The 19,002-nt window shown below is 48.9% G+C and overlaps 1 protein-coding gene and 1 long non-coding RNA gene across 2 annotated transcripts; both read left to right on the top strand.

Annotated features, from left to right (window-relative positions):
• The first annotated feature begins 13,902 nt into the window (after positions 1-13,902).
• Positions 13,903-18,792, top strand: RACK1 (receptor for activated C kinase 1). Its single transcript, XM_073638807.1, has 8 exons — positions 13,903-14,113; positions 15,935-16,106; positions 16,195-16,342; positions 16,558-16,653; positions 16,758-16,868; positions 17,864-18,004; positions 18,262-18,372; positions 18,601-18,792. Exons 1-8 carry the CDS (start codon positions 14,005-14,007, stop codon positions 18,664-18,666), a joined length of 954 nt encoding a protein of 317 aa, XP_073494908.1. The 5' UTR covers positions 13,903-14,004; the 3' UTR covers positions 18,667-18,792.
• LOC141153728 (uncharacterized) lies at positions 15,311-15,926 on the top strand. The gene is made up of 3 exons (XR_012247343.1): positions 15,311-15,441; positions 15,522-15,603; positions 15,684-15,926. It is a non-coding gene; the product is annotated as an uncharacterized lncRNA (long non-coding RNA).
• Positions 18,793-19,002: the final 210 nt, after the last annotated feature.

Raw genomic sequence — 19,002 nt, 5'->3', positions numbered from 1 at the left:
TCTCCTCTTAACAGTTGTTGTAGAGATGTGTCTGCTGCTAGAACTCTGTGTGGCATTGACCTAGTCTCTAATCTGAGCTGCTGTTAACCTGCGATTTCTGAGGCTGGTGACTCGGATAAACTTATCCTCAGAAGCAGAGGTGATTCTTGGTCTTCCTTTCCTAGGGCGGTCCTCATGTGAGCCAGTTTCTTTGTAGCGCTTGATGTTTTTTGCAACTGCACTTGGGGTCACTTTCAAAGTTTTCCCAATTTTTCTCACTGACTGACCTTCATTTCTTAAAGTAATGCTGGCCACTCATTTTTCTATACTTAGAATTTGTATTATTGCAAGAAAAAAGCAGCTAACAGTCTATTCAGTAGGACTATCAGCTGTGTATCCACCAGACTCCTGCACAACACAACTGATGGTCCCAACCCCATTTATAAGGCAAGAAATCCCACTTATTAAACCTGACAGGGCACACCTGTGAAGTGAAAACCATTTCCGGTGACTACCTCTTGAAGCTCATCGAGAGAATGCCAAGAGTGTGCAAAGCAGTCATCAAAGCAAAAGGTGGCTACTTTGAAGAACCTAGAATATAAGACATATTTTCAGTTGTTTCAGACTTTTTTGTTAAGCATATAATTCCACATGTGTTAATTCATAGTTTTGATGCCTTCAGTGTGAATGTACAATTTTCATAGTCATGAAAATACAGAAAAGTCTTTAAATGAGAAGGTGTGTCCAAACTTTTGGTCTGTACTGTACATTTCTCCATTCAGCTTCTGTGTGGATGCGGCTGCTTCCTCTGCCAGTCTAGGGCTAAAAATGGTCTAACACTCAAAGTGAACCCATCAGCACATTTTTATGTATATCTATAGTGTTATAGCTCTGGAGGCGATTGTCCCCCAATAAAAATATCTTTTTGTAGAGATCTCATGTGCTTGTCAAGAGAAATCTAGGGAAGACATTTTATGCAAATCAAGCTGGAAGTGCACCGGGGGCGTGTCAGTGCACCTGGATAGCATTGACACGCCCCAGTGCACTTCGGCATATGGCTTCTACACTCGTTTTTTCAGGACTGGTACAACGGATCTCTACAAAAAATGTATAATTTTTTTATTGGGGGACAAGCGCCTTCAGTGCTTCACCAGTACTTACTTATGTAAAAACATTATTTTATTTATTGCACTCATTTAATAGAACCGTTAATTCTGCACCACTTTACAAACATCATCAACGCTGTCCCCACTGGGTCTCACCATCTACATTCCCTATCAGTATGTGTGACACTGAGTCACTTCTCATAGACAAGCCGTGAGTCAGGATAGTCAAGGAATCCAAGGTCAATAGCCAGAAGGGAACGTCATAAAAAGAGGGAAGAGACAAAGTCGTAGTCAGGTAATGGTCTGAGGTCAAAATACCAGGAGGATAGTGGCTCAGAGCAATGGGGTTAAACAAACGGATGGTCAGAAAGAGGTCCAAGGCCAGGCAGCGACAGATCAATAAGCAAAACACAAGGCACAGGTTAAACCAACCACACTTAGCTGAAGCTACGGCTGACAACTATACGGGACTGCCAGCTCAGTTAAATAGCTGAGCAATAATGAGAACTGAGAGCAACTGACGAGAGCTCAGCACCTCCTAGTCTCAGATTGGACGGCCAAGCTGTCAATCAAAACACAGACAGCTCAGCATGCCCCTGCCCCAGACTGGACAACTGAGCTGTCAATCACTGGACAGACAGCTCAGCACGCCCCTGCACCAGACTGGACAACAGAGCTATCAATCACTGCACAGACATCTCAGCACCAGACTGGACAATGGACAACTGAGCTGTCAGTAACTGCACAGAAAGCTCAGCATGCTCCTGCACCACACTGGACAACTGAGCTGTCAGTAACTGCACAGACAGTTCAGCACTTAGGGGTAGAATAATTACAATATGTCTTTGGAGTGTGGGAGGAAACCCACTCAAGCACAGAGAGAACATACAAACTCCTTGCATATGTTGTCCTTGATAAGATTTGAACCCAGGACCCCAGTGCTGCAAAGCAACAGTGCTAACCACTGAGCCACCATGCTGAAAGGTTCTCTTTAACGTATTGTCCAATTATGACACACATTGTTTTTATGGAAAGATAGAGTCCAGCTCACCCGCATGCACTGTTTGAAGATCCGGAGCAAAGGAAGCGTCCCTCCCGTGGATGATTGCAAAGAAAAAAAATCCAGTTCCACAAAAATCCAAAAACTCTTCTTTATTGGTGTGAATAGAAAAACACTTCAGTCGGTGAAATGAAAATGCCGTGGCAGTAGATAAAACAACTAGTTTCAAGTAGTAAAGCCCTTAAACATGTTTTTATGCTCTTTTTGGGCCTCTGCACATAGTAAAGTGTGGTTTCCACTCTCTTAAAGAACAAAGGGCCACTTAGTAAGACCCGACATGTCCATTTATTTCATACTTGTCTTTTTATTTTAGCCAAACATGGTTTTCTCCAGCTAATCACTGAGCCGCCTTTTAAAAAAATGGATTGTCTTCATGAGACACCAAAATAAGTGCAAAAGTATTATCATTGTGTAGGTGCCCCCAGTTTTGGTAAGGTTCTTTTCAGTTCTGCTTGATTTTGCCCAGTGCTCAAGGTCCATAAAGTCATGCTGGAACAACAGAGCACAGAGCCCGGACCTCAAGTCCATCTAACACGTTTGAGATGAAGTAGAGCAGAGATTGCGAGCCCGGCCTCTCCTCCAACATCAGTGTCTGACCTCACAAATGTGCAAAAAATTTCCACAGGCACCTCCAAAACATTTTAGAACACCTTCCTATAAGAGCAAGAGCTGTTATATCTACTAAGGGACCAACTCCATATTAATGTGTATGTATGTAGAATGGTCAGAAAAGTTCCAGGTGTCCCAGTACTTTTGTCCATATATATTGGGTACATGTACCCAAGTGTCAATTAATGGGTGACTTGCACTCTATACTATACCATAATTACGGGTAGTGTTGGCCTTTTTGCATGGTGCATTGGGGGACGTAGCCCTGTTGGGCTTTGCACCCTTATTCACTCATTATTCACAGTTTTTAAGTTAAGTCTGATCAATACACTTGCATTGAGAGAGGTTGCGCCCATCTAGTTGGATTGTCGCCAGGACTATGCATATTGCATATTTGCGGTCACATAACCGCCGTTCCTGGTGCTGACACTAGAGAATCCTCACAGCGTGCAGTGTGCACAATGTGAGGATTCACAAGTCTACAGTCAAGTACATTTAGACCAAACAACCCCTTTTATAGTTTATTTTCATTAAAAAAATGTAATACAAAGTAAATGAACAAAAGAGAAATCAAATGAATATTTGGTATGACCGCTCTTTACCTTCCCTCAAAGAAGCAGCAACAAATGGACAATGTTGATGACTGTAAACAAGGTGGTCGGCCAAGGAAACAATGTAGAAGATAAAAGACACATCATGCTTACTTGTCTTCGAAATCGTATATATATTAAAAGCAGGGGTGGATTAAGAGTAGCAAGGGCCCCGGGCAGTTTAGAAGGCGCGGGCCCCCCCCCCACACACACACACCTGATGTATCACGTGACATGTCACATGATCCCCTGTAATAGATCATGTGATAGTTCACGTGAAATTAATTTGGCACAATATTAATATATTAATTATAATATTTTTTTTTACATTAATTGTATGACTTAATATTGAGCACAATTAAGTATGCTGACATCCCCTATATACAATATGAGACCCTACACACAATATGAGCAGCCACAATCCTCCCATACACAGCAGGAGGCCGCACGGTGCCACCTATACACAGCAGGGGGCCGCACGGCGCCATCTATACACAGTGGGAGGCCGCACGGCGCCATCTATACACAGCGGGAGGCCGCACGTAGACAACTATACACAGCAGGGGGCCACACGGTGGGTGCCATCTATACACAGCAGGAGGCCGCACGTAGCCATCTATACACAGCAGGAGGCCGCACGTAGCCATCTATACACAGCAGGAGGCCGCACATAGCCATCTATGCACAGCAGGAGGCCGCACGGCGCCATCTATACACAGCAAGAGGCCGCATGGCGCCATCTATACACAGCGGGAGGCCGCACGTAGCCATCTATATACAGCGGGAGGCCGCACGGCGCTATCTACACAGCAGGAGGCCGCACGGTGCCATCTATACAGAGCAGGAGGAAGCACGTAGCCATCTATACACAGCAGGAGGCCGCGCGTAGCCATCTATACACAGCAGGAGGCCGCACATAGCCATCTGTACACAGCAGAAGGCCGCATGGCGCCATCTATACACAGCAGGGGGCTGCATGGCACCATCTATACACAGCGGGAGGCCGCAAGGTGCCATCTATACACAGCGGGAGGCCGCACGTAGCCATCTATACACAGCAGGAGGTCGCATGGTGCCATCTATAAACAGCAGGAGGCCGCACGTAGCCATCTATACACAGCAGGGGGCCGCACGTAGCCATCTATACTCAGCGGGAGGCCGCACGTAGCCATCTATTCACAGTGGGAGGCCGCACAGTGCCATCTATACACAGCAGGAGGCCGCACGTAGCCATCTATACACAGCAGGAGGCCGCACGTAGCCATCTATACACAGCAGGAGGCCGCACATAGCCATCTGTACACAGCAGGAGGCCGCACATAGCCATCTGTACACAGCAGGAGGCCGCACGGCGCCATTTATACACAGCGGGAGGCCGCACGGTGCCATCTATACACAGCGGGAGGCCGCACATAGCCATCTATACACAGCAGGAGGCCGCACATAGCCATCTATAAACAGCAGGAGGCCGCACGTAGCCATCTATACACAGCAGGAGGCCGCACGTAGCCATCTGTACACAGAAGGAGGCCACACGGCGCCATCTATACACAGCAGGGGGGCAAACGGCGCCATCTATACACAGCGGGAGGCCACCCAGTGCCATCTATACACAGCGGGAGGCTGCGCGTAGCCATCTATACACAGAAGGGGGCCGCATGGTGCCATCTATACACAGCAGGAGGCCGCACATAGCCATCTATACACAGCAAGAGGCCGCAAATAGCCATCAGTACACAGCAGGAGGCTGCACGGCGCCATCTATACACAGCAGGGGGCCGCACGGCGCCATCTATACACAGCGGGAGGCCGCACGGTGCCATCTATATACAGCGCGAGGCCGCACGTAGCCATTTATACACAGCCGGGGACCACATGGTGCCATCTATACACAGCAGGGGGCCGCACGTAGCCATTTATACACAGCCGGGGACCACATGGTGCCATCTATACACAGCAGGAGGCCGCACGTAGCCATCTATACACAGCAGGGGGCCGCACGTAACCATCTATACACAGCGGGAGGCCTCACGTAGCCATCTATACACAGCGGGAGGCAGCACGGTGCTATCTACACACAACAGGAGGCCGCACGTAGCCATCTATACACAGCAGGAGGCCGCACGTAGCCATCTATACACAGCAGGAGGCCGCACATAGCCATCTGTACACAGCAGGAGGCCGCACGGTGCCATCTATACACAGCGGGAGGCCACACGGTGAGATCAATACACAGCGGGAGGCCGCACGTAGCCATTTATACACAGCAGGGGGCCGCATGGTGCCATCTATACACAGCAGGAGGCCGCACGTAGCCATCTATACACAGCAGGGGGCCGCACGTAGCCATCTATACACAGCGGGAGGCCTCACGTAGCCATCTATACACAGCGGGAGGCAGCACGGTGCTATCTACACACAACAGGAGGCCACACGTAGCCATCTATACACAGCAGGAGGCCGCACATAGCCATCTATGCACAGCAGGAGGCCGCACGGCGCCATCTATACACAGCGGGAGGCCGCATGGCGCCATCTATACACAGCGGGAGGCCGCACGTAGCCATCTATATACAGCGGGAGGCCGCACGGCGCTATCTACACAGCAGGAGGCCGCACGGTGCCATCTATACAGAGCAGGAGGAAGCACGTAGCCATCTATACACAGCAGGAGGCCGCGCGTAGCCATCTATACACAGCAGGAGGCCGCACATAGCCATCTGTACACAGCAGAAGGCCGCATGGCGCCATCTATACACAGCAGGGGGCTGCATGGCACCATCTATACACAGCGGGAGGCCGCAAGGTGCCATCTATACACAGCGGGAGGCCGCACGTAGCCATCTATACACAGCAGGAGGTCGCATGGTGCCATCTATAAACAGCAGGAGGCCGCACGTAGCCATCTATACACAGCAGGGGGCCGCACGTAGCCATCTATACTCAGCGGGAGGCCGCACGTAGCCATCTATTCACAGTGGGAGGCCGCACAGTGCCATCTATACACAGCAGGAGGCCGCACGTAGCCATCTATACACAGCAGGAGGCCGCACGTAGCCATCTATACACAGCAGGAGGCCGCACGTAGCCATCTGTACACAGAAGGAGGCCACACGGCGCCATCTATACACAGCAGGGGGGCGCACGGCGCCATCTATACACAGCGGGAGGCCACCCAGTGCCATCTATACACAGCGGGAGGCCGCGCGTAGCCATCTATACACAGAAGGGGGCCGCATGGTGCCATCTATACACAGCAGGAGGCCGCACATAGCCATCTATACACAGCAAGAGGCCGCAAATAGCCATCAGTACACAGCAGGAGGCTGCACGGCGCCATCTATACACAGCAGGGGGCCGCACGGCGCCATCTATACACAGCGGGAGGCCGCACGGTGCCATCTATATACAGCGCGAGGCCGCACGTAGCCATTTATACACAGCCGGGGACCACATGGTGCCATCTATACACAGCAGGAGGCCGCACGTAGCCATCTATACACAGCAGGGGGCCGCACGTAGCCATCTATACACAGCGGGAGGCCTCACGTAGCCATCTATACACAGCGGGAGGCAGCACGGTGCTATCTACACACAACAGGAGGCCGCACGTAGCCATCTATACACAGCAGGAGGCCGCACGTAGCCATCTATACACAGCAGGAGGCCGCACATAGCCATCTGTACACAGCAGGAGGCCGCACCGTGCCATCTATACACAGCAGGAGGCCACACGGTGAGATCAATACACAGCGGGAGGCCGCACGTAGCCATCTATACACAGCAGGGGGCCGCATGGTGCCATCTATACACAGCAGGAGGCCGCACGTAGCCATCTATACACAGCAGGGGGCCGCACGTAGCCATCTATACACAGCGGGAGGCCTCACGTAGCCATCTATACACAGCGGGAGGCAGCACGGTGCTATCTACACACAACAGGAGGCCACACGTAGCCATCTATACACAGCAGGAGGCCGCACGTAGCCATCTATACACAGCAGGAGGCCGCACATAGCCATCTGTACACAGCAGGAGGCCGCACGGTGCCATCTATACACAGCGGGAGGCCACACGGTGAGATCAATACACAGCGGGAGGCCGCACGTAGCCATCTATACACAGCAGGGGGCCGCATGGTGCCATCTATACACAGCAGGAGGCCGCACGTAGCCATCTATACACAGCAGGAGGCCGCACATAGCCATCTGTACACAGCAGGAGGCCACACGGCGCCATATATACACAGCAGGGGGCCGCACGGCACCATCTATACACAGCGGGAGGCCGCCCAGTGCCATCTATACACAGCGGGAGGCCGCACGTAGCCATCTATACACAGCCGGAGGCCGCATGGTGCCATCTATACACAGCAGGAGGCCGCACGTAGCCATCTATACACAGCAGGGGGCCGCACGTAGCCATTTATACACAGCGGGAGGCCGCACATAGCCATCTATACACAGCGGGAGGTAGCACGGTGCTATCTATACACAACAGGAGGCCGCACGTAGCCATCTATACACAGCAGGAGGCCGCACATAGCCATCTATACACAGCAGGAGGCCGCACATAGCCATCTGTACACAGCAGGAGGCCGCACATAGCGATTTATACACAGCGGGAGGCCACACGGTGCCATTTATACACAGCGGGAGGCCGCACGTAGCCATCTATACACAGCAGGAGGCCGCACGTAGCCATCTATACACAGCAGGAGGCCGCACGTAGCCATCTGTACACAGCAAGAGGCCGCACGGTGCCATCTATACACAGCGGGAGGCCGCAGGGTGCCATCTATACACAGCGGGAGACCGCACGGTGCCATCTATACACAGTGGGAGGCCGCACGTAGCCATCTATACACAGCCGAGGGCCGCATGGTGCCATCTATACACAGCAGGAGGCCGCACGTAGCCATCTATACACAGCAGGGTGCCGCACTCAGCCCTCTATACACAGCGGGAGGCCGCACGTAGCCATCTATACACAGCGGGAGGCCGCACGGTGCTATCTATACACAACGGGAGGCCGCACGTAGCCATCTATACACAGCAGGAGGCCACACGTAGCCATCTATACACAGCAGGGGGCCGCATGGTGCCATCTATACACAGCAGGAGGCCGCACGTAGCCATCTATACACAGCAGGAGGCCACACATAGCCATCTGTACACAGCAGGAGGCCGCACGGCGCCATCTATACACAGCAGGGGGCCGCACGGCGCCATCTATACACAGTTGGAGGCCGCACGGTGCCATCTATACACAGCGGTAGGCCGCACGTAGCCATCTATACACAGCAGGAGGCCGCACGTAGCCATCTATACACAGCAGGAGGCCACACATAGCCATCTGTACACAGCAGGAGGCCGCACGGCGCCATCTATACACAGCAGGGGGCCGCACGGCGCCATCTATACACAGTGGGAGGCCGCACGGTGCCATCTATACACAGCAGGGGGCCGCACGTAGCCATCTATACACAGCAGGAGGCCGCACGTAGCCATCTATACACAGCAGGGGGGCGCACGGCGCCATCTATACACAGCAGGAGGCCGCACGGCACCATCTATACACAGGGGGCCGCACGGTGCCATCTATACACAGCAGGGGGCAGCATGGTGCCATCTATACACAGCGGGAGGCCGCACGGCGCCCCCCAGATACAGCGGGAGGCCGCACGGCGTCCTCCCAGAGACAGTGGGAGGCCGCACGGCGCCCCCCCCAGAGACAGCGGGAGGCCGCACGGAGTCACGCACACACACACAAACATATATAGACATATACATACAGTACAGACCAAAAGTTTGGACACACCTTCTCATTTAAAGATTTTTCTGTATTTTCATGACTATGAAAATTGTACATTCACACTGAAGGCATCAAAACTATGAATTAACACATGTGGAATTATATACTTAACAAAAAAGTGTGAAACAGCTGAAAATATGGTGTGCCCTGTCAGGTTTAATAAGTGGGATTTCTTGCCTTATAAATGAGGTTGGGACCATCAGTTGTGTTGTGCAGAAGTCTGGTGGATACACAGCTGATAGTCCTACTGAATAGACTGTTAGAATTTGTATTATGGCAAGAAAAAAGCAGCTAAGTAAAGAAAAACAAGTGGCCATCATTACTTTAAGAAATGAAGGTCAGTCAGTCCGAAAAATTGGGCAAACTTTGAAAGTGTCCCCAAGTGCAGTTGCAAAAATCATCAAGCGCTACAAAGAAACTGGCTCACATGAGGACCGCCCCAGGAAAGGAAGACCAAGAGTCACCTCTGCTTCTGAGGATAAGTTTATCCGAGTCACCAGCCTCAGAAATAACAGGTTAACAGCAGCTCAGATTAGAGACCAGGTCAATGCGACACAGAGTTCTAGCAGCAGACACATCTCTACAACAACTGTTAAGAGGAGACTTTGTGCAGCAGTCCTTCATGGTAAAATAGCTGCTAGGAAACCACTGCTAAGGACAGGCAACAAGCAGAAGAGACTTGTTTGGGCTAAAGAACACAAGGAATGGACATTAGACCAGTGGAAATCTGTGCTTTGGCCTGATGAGTCCAAATTTGAGATCTTTGGTTCCAACCACCATGTCTTTGTGCGATGCAGAAAAGGTGAAAGGATGGACTCTACATGCCTGGTTCCCACCGTGAAGCATAGAGGAGGTGTGATGGTGTGGGGGTGCTTTGCTGGTGACACTGTTGGGGATTTATTCAAAATTGAAGGCATACTGAACCAGCATGGCTACCACAGCATCTTGCAGCGGCATGCTATTCCATCCGGTTTGCGTTTAGTTGGACCATCATTTATTTTTCAACAGGACAATGACCCAAAACACACCTCCGGGCTGTGTAAGGGCTATGTGACCAAGAAGGAGAGTGATGGGGTGCTACGTCAGATGACCTGGCCTCCACAGTCACCAGACCTGAACCCAATCGAGATGGTTTGGGGTGAGCTGGACCGCAGAGTGAAGGCAAAAGGGCCAACAAGTGCTAAGCATCTCTGGGAACTCCTTCAACATTGTTGAAGACCATTTCTGGTGACTACCTCTTGGCTCGTCAAGAGAATGCAAAGAGTGTGCAAAGCAGTCATCAAAGCAAAAGGTGGCTACTTTGAAGAACCTAGAATATAAGACATATTTTCAGTGGTCTCACACTTTTTTGTTAAGTATATAATTCCAAATGTGTTAATTCATAGTTTTGATGCCTTCAGTGTGAATGTACAATTTTCATAGTCATAAAAATACGGAAAAATCTTTAAATGAGGTGTGTCCAAACTTTTGGTCTGTACTGTACATACACGCATAAACAGATTTGAAACACAAAAATACATATAAACAGAAATCACACAATGAGATCTGCACACACACACACACACTCACTCACCATCCCCCGGCTCCCGTCGTCCAGCTCCTCTCCAGTGGTAAGTAGCAGTGCAGGGCACGCACTGCGTGACGTCACACTAGCAGACACGGAAGTTAACAGGTGCAGTGCTGGCCCAGCCAAAGAAGAAGCAGCGGCCTTGCGCCGCTGCTGGGGGAGCGGTCCAGGGGCCCCCCACCTCTGACTGCCGGTATGTGCCGCGGCACCGCACATATTATAATGAGGGCATTCTGGCCATGGATGTCCCGGAGCCCCGGGCGGTAGCCCAGATTGCCCTCATTATAATCCGCCTATGATTAAAAGCCAATCTAATAGTGCTTCATAGGGTAACACTTAGTAAAAAGATGGTATAAAGACGTAAGTCGGGTATATGTGCTCACCTTTTGGGGGCTATGCTTGGAGCACAACACAGTTTGACCCCTTACACCACGAGATAACTCAAAGATGCTGCCAGACCTCCAATTACAGGAGGAGTGAGGGCCCTGCTCATAAGAGCTTACAATCTATAAGGAAATAGGGGGGGCCACAATAGGTAGAACGAGCTTGTATTGTACAGTCCAGCCATCATAATAAATGTGTTATTATATAAAGCTGCATGATCCAGTCAAAGGCCGGGATCTGTCTAAGTGCAGTCACCAAGTGCTATTATGTGCATGGGGGACGTGGAGACAGATGAGTAGGAAGAACAGACTTGGAGGAAAATTTAGAAAGAGGCAACAGGGGAGAGTTAGATGAGTGAAATGATGAGATAGGACTGTCTAAAGAGATGTGTTTTCAAAGCACCCTAAAAAACATGGGAATTAGGTGATAGTCGGATCACCGGGGAAGTGCATTCCAGAAAACTGGGGCAGCACGACAGAAATCTTGGGAGATGGAAGTGCGAGGTTCGGATTATGGTGGACATTAGTCTTAGCTCACTTGCAGAGTAGAGGGCACTTGTAGGGTGATAGATATGAGGGAGGAGATGTAGGGTGGTGCAGAAGTGGAGAGCTTTGTGGGTGAGAGATAAGTTTATATTGTATTCTGTAGCCGATGGGTAACCAGTGCAATTGCTGGCACAAGGTGGAGGCATCGGTGTAGCGGCTGGACAGGAATATGACCCTGGCTGCTGAATTCAGGATGGATTGGAGAGGAGAAAGTTTCATAAGAAGTAGTCCAGACAAGAATGTACAGGTGCATCTCACTAAATTACAATATCATAAAAAAGTTAATTTATTTCAGTTCAATACAAAACGTGAAACTCATATATTATATAGAGTCATTACAAACAGTGTGATCTATTTCAAGTGTTTATTTCTGTTAATGTTGATGATTATGGCTTACAGCCAATGAAAACACAAAAGTAATCTCAGTAAATTAAAATAATTAACAAAAAACCTGCAAAGGCTTCGTAAGCGTTTAAAAAGGTCCCTTAGTTTGTTTCAGTAGGCTCCACAATCATGGGGAAGACTGCTGACTTAACAGATGTCCAGAAGGCAGTCATTGACACACTCCACAAGGTCCCAGAGTTCCAATTTTCATTTGGAAATCAAGGTCCCAGAGTCTGTCGGAAGAGTGGAGAAGCGACAATCCAAGCTGCTTGAGGTCTAGTGTGAAGTTTCCACAATCAGTGATGGTTTGGGAGCCATGTCATCTGCTGGTGGAGGTCCACTGTGTTTTATCAAGACCAAAGTCAGCGCAGCCGTCTACCCGGACATTTTAGAGCACTTCATGCTTCCCTCTGCCGACAAGCTTTTTAGAGATGGAAATGTCATTCTCCAGCAGGACTTGGCACCTGTCCACACTGCCAAAAGTACCAACACCTGGTTTACAAACAACAGTATCACTGTGCTTGATTGGCAGCAAACTCGCCTGACCTTAACCCCATAGAGAATCTATGAGGTATTATCTAGAGGAAGATGAGAGACTCCAGACCCAACAATGTAGACGAGCTGAAGGCTGCTATCAAAGCAACCTGGGCTTCCATAACACCTCAGCAGTGCCACAGGCTGATCGCCTCCATGCCACACCGCATTGATGCAGTAATTGATGCAAAAGGAGCCCGACCAAGTATTGAGGGCATTTACTGAACATACATTTCAGTAGCCAAACATTTCCAATTTTAAAAACATTTCTCAAGCTGTTGTTATAAAGTATTCTAATTTACTGAGATAATGACTTTTGTGTTTTCATTGGCTGTAAGCCATAATCATCAATATTAACAGAAATAAACACTTGAAATAGATCACTGTCTGTAATGACTCTATATAATATGAGTTTCACTTTTTGTATTGAAGAACTGAAATAAATTAAATTTTTGATGATATTCTAATTTCATGAAATGCCCCTCTATAGGCAGCACGGTGGCTCAGTGGTTAGAACTGGTACTTTGCAGCGCTGGGGTCCTGGGTTCAAATCCCACCAAGGACAACATCTACTAGGAGTTTGTATGTTCTCCCCGTGTTTGTGTGGGCTTCCTCTGGCTTCTCCAGTTTCCTCCCACACTCCAAAGACATACTGATAGGGGATGTAGATTGTGAGCCCCGATGGTGATGTCTGTAAAGAGCTGCAGAATATGATGGTGCTATAAAAGTGAGTAAAGTAAATGAACCTAGTATCAATGGGGTCTGAGGCAGCCACTAATCAGGGACAGAACAGTGAAAATGCATGTGATCAAAGACTAATCAGATCAGGACATCTCATCTTGTGCCAACCTGCCATGTTAAAATTCAATAAAACAAATAGATGTTTTTCATTATTATATAACTTTGTAAATCTATTTTTTTTGCAATTAACTATAATTGTCCACGAAAGTGCTGGTCAGGTGAGAAGCAGTGCCCCTCAGGTGCACAATGATTGGGCAATCCATAATCCAGACCAGGTGTTGTTGTGTGCACTTGTACATTACCAAGGAGTTTCAATAAAGTTATTTAAGAAAAAAAAAGTTGGTTTGCTGCCCATTATGAAGCAGCCCGGTCAGACGGTAAATAACACTGCGCACACTGTGGAGTCGCCTAACGGCATAGCTATAACGTAACCGTCTGGAGGAGACACAGACCGTACGACCACGTAACAGGCCACTTATCACTAATCTCCATTCTTGTTCTATGGAAGCCGCCATGTTACGGCGTACGTCTGACGTATTTCCTCCCAGGACGTCTTGACGTCACGACTTTCACGTTGTCTATATAAGCAGCCTCTGCCCTGGTTTCCGCCTTTTCCCGGTCACTTTAGACCCGACGTCTTCAATCGCCCTCCATCCTCCGCCGGTGGAGCGTCCCAAGACAAGTTCTCACCATGACCGAGCAGATGACCCTTCGGGGGACCCTTAAGGGGCACAATGGTTGGGTTACCCAGATCGCGACCACCCCGCAGTTCCCGGACATGATCCTCAGCTCTTCCCGGGGTGAGATCCATGTGTAGACGTAGTCGTCTTATTAAAGTATGGCCGTCCTCGGAGAAGTGTGCGGCTCCGGTGCGGTGCAGGCCTGTGTGCTCGGTGCTGTGCGCGTGTTACCGTGCGGCTTGCTGTGTGTACGGGGCGGATGTCTGACTGCCGCTGGGTCTATGGCGTCCGTGTCTTCTGCTGGTTATTGGTTTATGAAAGTATTGGAATATTGCTCAACTGGCAACTCCTCAGTGATCAGCTGCAGCGCCCCCTCCTGCAGCAGCGCTGTGTGCGTCCAGTGTTACTGTGCAGGGCTTCCTGATCATGTGGAGTTGCCTTTTAAGCAGTTGTTTTACAGTTTAGCAGCTGCTTCTGTGTTGTTGCAGTGTTTTTTTTCGATAACCTAACAGATTTATTGATTGCCTGCACCTCTGTGATCTGGTGTGTGTGTGTACGCTCAGCTGTCCCATGGATCCTGCGGTGCCCTGTTCTCAGGATCGGCGTTGAACCCCCCCAGAGATCATTAAAGGGGTTGTTTAGTAAAAACAAGTGATCACCCAGTTAGGCTGTGTGCCCACAATGCGTTTTTGGTGCATATTTGCAGCGCGTAAACGCTCCAGAAACGCATTGCATACCTTATCCCATGACTTCTTATGACATTCTGCAAGTTCTGTGCACATGGTCCATTTTTTTCTGCGCAGATTTTACTCGCAGAAAAAATACGGACATGACCAATTCTTGTGCGTTTCTGCATGCGTATTTGCCTATACAATGCATTGGAAAAACGCATGGCAAATACACATGTAAAAACCGCATGCGTTTTTCTGCTAAAGAGATGTAGAAATGCTCAGGAAAATTTCTGCTTCATTTCTGCATCGTGGGCACTAAGCCTAAAGGGAACTTTATACCCATTTGAATGGGGCGATAGTACACTGGCCTGACTGCTGCCCCATTCATTCCTTATGGGGCTGCTCTTTTTCCAGCAGCCCCTTTGAGAATGAATGGAGCCCTAGTCTTACATTCGACCTGCCGCTACATTAAAAACTGCTGAATATTGCAGGTCCCAGCGGGCGGACTGATCAGAACGTTAGCACCTATTCTACTAATGGGTGATTTTCACCGGACTATCCCTTTAATCACTATCCTGCCGATAGGACATAACCTATTAACCTGATACAATCACTTTAAAGCACCACTCCGGCGTTTGTTTTTTCAGCTCTAGAGTGATGCCACTAATCTAAGTTCCCTGCCTCTAGTAGTATACTTACCAGCTGCCGTCTTCACCTCTTCTGGCGCCGCTCCGATCCTGTGCCGCCATCTTGTGACTGCAACTTCTGAACTCAGAGGTAACTGTCACAAGCGCTCAGCGTATGTCTGAGAGCCTCATCCTGGCCCTCATAGACTTACATTGAGTTATAACTTCTAGGAAACACTGCAGCCATCCGGCAGGTCACAGACTGCTGGAAACCAACCGGAGCGGCACCGGGAACGGATCAAGACTGCGGCAGGTATGAATAGAGGCAGGGAACTTAGATTAGTAGCATCACTCCAGGGCTGCAAAGATACATACATACATATGTGCTTGTAGGTTCTCGCTTGCATCATGACCCAGACTGGATCCTTTATAGCAGAATTGTCACTTCTTGCTACGGTGCTAATGTCAGTCCCCAGTTCTGGGAGCCATGGTGCTGGGGTATGTGAAACCTTAAAAGTTGCAGTAAATGCACGTGGTTCTTCACGTGGCAGCTTGCATGTCCACTAGATTTTTGGCCTCGGCTGTGGGGCACTATCCTAATGGAGGTCACAATGTATTAACACTGTTTTTTTTTCTCATTCCAGACAAGACTGTAATCATGTGGAAGCTGACACGAGATGAGACCAACTACGGTGTCCCCCAGCGCGCCCTGCGTGGTCACTCCCACTTTGTCAGTGACGTCGTCATCTCCTCCGATGGGCAGTTCGCCCTGTCTGGTTCTTGGGATGGGACCCTGAGGTTGTGGGATCTTACCAAGTAAGTTGTGTGGATAGGGCCCAATTCTGAGTTACTGTCTTGGTGTGGTGGACGCTCATGTGATTGCTTTTTTTTTTTTCTCCTTTAGTGGCTCAACAACACGGCGATTCGTGGGTCACACCAAGGATGTCCTCAGTGTGGCCTTTTCTGCTGACAACCGTCAGATTGTGTCTGGATCCCGAGACAAGACCATCAAGCTGTGGAACACTCTGGGAGTGTGCAAGTACACAGTGCAGGTAACCAAACTGCACCCCCCTAATAAAGAAGCCCTAGCAGTGCCTGTACCCGGTCCTTGTGATTAGACCAACTATCCTGAGTGTTTCCTATGGGAACAACGTCAAGTATGCTGACAATCCTGCAATTATGATGGGACCGTAGACTGTCGTCATCTGCTCCCTCAGTACTAGATTAGTTATTTCAGCTTAATCTAAATATTTTTTTCTTTCTCCAGGAAGAATCTCACTCCGAATGGGTTTCTTGCGTCCGTTTCTCACCCAACAGCAGCAATCCAATCATTGTATCATGCGGATGGGACAAGATGGTGAAGGTGAGTGCATGGGCATCCTGGCAATGGCCGGGCAAGGATTGGATTCAGCAAGGTAGCCTGTGACAGCAGCAGCCGTCCTCTGACTTTGGACTTCTCCATTTCAGGTCTGGAATTTGGCCAACTGCAAACTGAAGACCAACCACATTGGCCACAGCGGCTACCTGAATACAGTCACTGTGTCCCCTGATGGGTCACTGTGCGCCTCCGGAGGCAAGGTGAGGAGCTCAGTGTGGTCATAGACTTGTACTGGCCATTTACAATCTGGAGCATTCCCTCCTCTAGTTATTTGGATGCTTCTATCGTTACATTATGGTTTGTAGATTGTAAGCTGGGGATAGAAATACTTGTTTGGCTGCAGCGATTTCTGTATAATCTGTGGATCTGTTGTCCGTTCTGCGTTTTATGGAAGTTGATGAGCACCTCAAGTGCAGCAAATCTCCCGTGGAGCAGGGAATCAGACACCCCCCCCCCCCCCCCCCTAACGATAGACTTTGGCAGATAAGCATGTCATATAGACATCAGTGCAGATACCTGTCCATAATTGTGGGTGGTTTATTGCACTACCTTGTCCAAAATGCAAACTATACATTGTGACGGGGGCTGCCTGCTTTTTTTTTTCAATAGCTCAGCCAGGACCCCAATACATTCACAGAGAGTGCTTTTGGCTTAATTATTGAAATGAGCAATCGGCCGCCTCCCTCCAAACAGATCTGATGATTATCCCATTCAGGACACTTTCCTCCTGGGATATGGGATGGATGTGGCTATCAGCCGTGTGGCCGGTTTAAGAATTTGACGATTTTAAATATTGGAGTATGTTCTTTTTACCGGAGTATCTGTATTAGGCATTAGCAGTGCACTACATGAAGCAAAATTACCAAAAGACCCCAACTCTGCTGACATTTCATATATTGCTCATTGGAATCTGTGGACACTTGAAGCCCCACAAAGCTGTCGGTAGTGTTAGCTGCATCGTACATTTGCTCACTGATCATGCAGTAAGGTTTTGGTGCTATGGCCTCTTTCCATTAGTAATTCTGTGCTCCCAGGACACTCTCCCTGTGTTTTGGGTTCTCCCAGTTAATTTATTTCCTTTTACTCATATGGGTGACACTACTGTGAATGATGGTCATCTCTGTACAACGCTGCAGAATTTATTCCTGTTGCGTCTACTTGTCTTCCCTCTATTCACTGATCTTTCTGTTTCCAGGACGGACAAGCCATGTTGTGGGATCTGAACGAGGGGAAACACTTGTACACCCTGGACAGCGGCGACGTCATCAATGCTCTGTGCTTCAGTCCCAACCGCTACTGGTTGTGTGCAGCCACAGGACCAAGCATCAAGATCTGGGTATGTTACAAGACCTCACTCGTACCTGCATCCCCCCCCCCCCCCGCGGTGTGAAATACAGCTTGAGTTGCGCTGATGACTGTATTAGCGATATATTGAATATTGGGGCTCCTTATCCTTGCAGTGATGTGTTCTCATGCCAACTGATGCTCATTGCTGAAAATCAGAGGCTGTTACTGAGCAAAAGTATATATTTACTGTAATTTTTGAGTTTAAAGTTGTAGATTTTTAACTTGCACAATTTATGCATTTTGTAGGATCTGGAGGGCAAGATCATCGTCGATGAGCTGAAGCAGGAGGTGATCAGTACAAGCAGCAAAGCGGAGCCCCCACAATGTACATCTCTGGCCTGGTCAGCAGATGGACAGGTAAGGAGTCTCCTACATCTCTGTACTTATCCAGAAATATTGTATTTGTGCAGCTATTACTTGATCATCCCTCCAACTGCAGTATAAACTGCACCTATTTTATTTGTAGATGTTGAAAACTTTCTTAATATTTACATCCTAAAAAATGGCAGCTAATTAGAGGTTACAAAAAGTGTTTCCCCAGTATAAATGTATTATTATTCTCATTTCACTCCATTGTTTTTACAGACCCTCTTCGCTGGATACACAGACAACTTGATCAGAGTCTGGCAAGTGACCATCGGAACACGCTAGGAGATTTTTCTGGAAAATGGAGACATTTCAGTTGTAGTAATGCCACCTGACGCTGCTTGTGCAGCATGGAGTCTTCTCTCTGACAATACCAGCCTATGACTCTTAATAAAAATTGCTATAAAATTATCCAACCTGTGTTCCTGTATTATGTAACTTTAGCAGGTTACTGATTAATAAGACCCACCATTCTGGAATACAAAATCTTCCAAAGTTACGGTGTAACTCTAAAAAGTGCCGTGTGATTGCGTTCAGGGGTCTGACGGCGCTGATCCTGAGAATGAAGAACTCCCTTTGGCATTTCTAATGCACAGTGGGGGTCTTGCCCGAACCATGGCA

The sequence above is a fragment of the Phyllobates terribilis genome, unplaced genomic scaffold, assembly GCF_046119375.1.
Source record: "Phyllobates terribilis strain yellow unplaced genomic scaffold, ASM4611937v1 Scaffold_7__3_contigs__length_470593459, whole genome shotgun sequence".
In the NCBI taxonomy this organism is placed as follows: domain Eukaryota; kingdom Metazoa; phylum Chordata; class Amphibia; order Anura; family Dendrobatidae; genus Phyllobates; species Phyllobates terribilis.
This window is presented reverse-complemented; position numbering and strand designations above follow the sequence as displayed.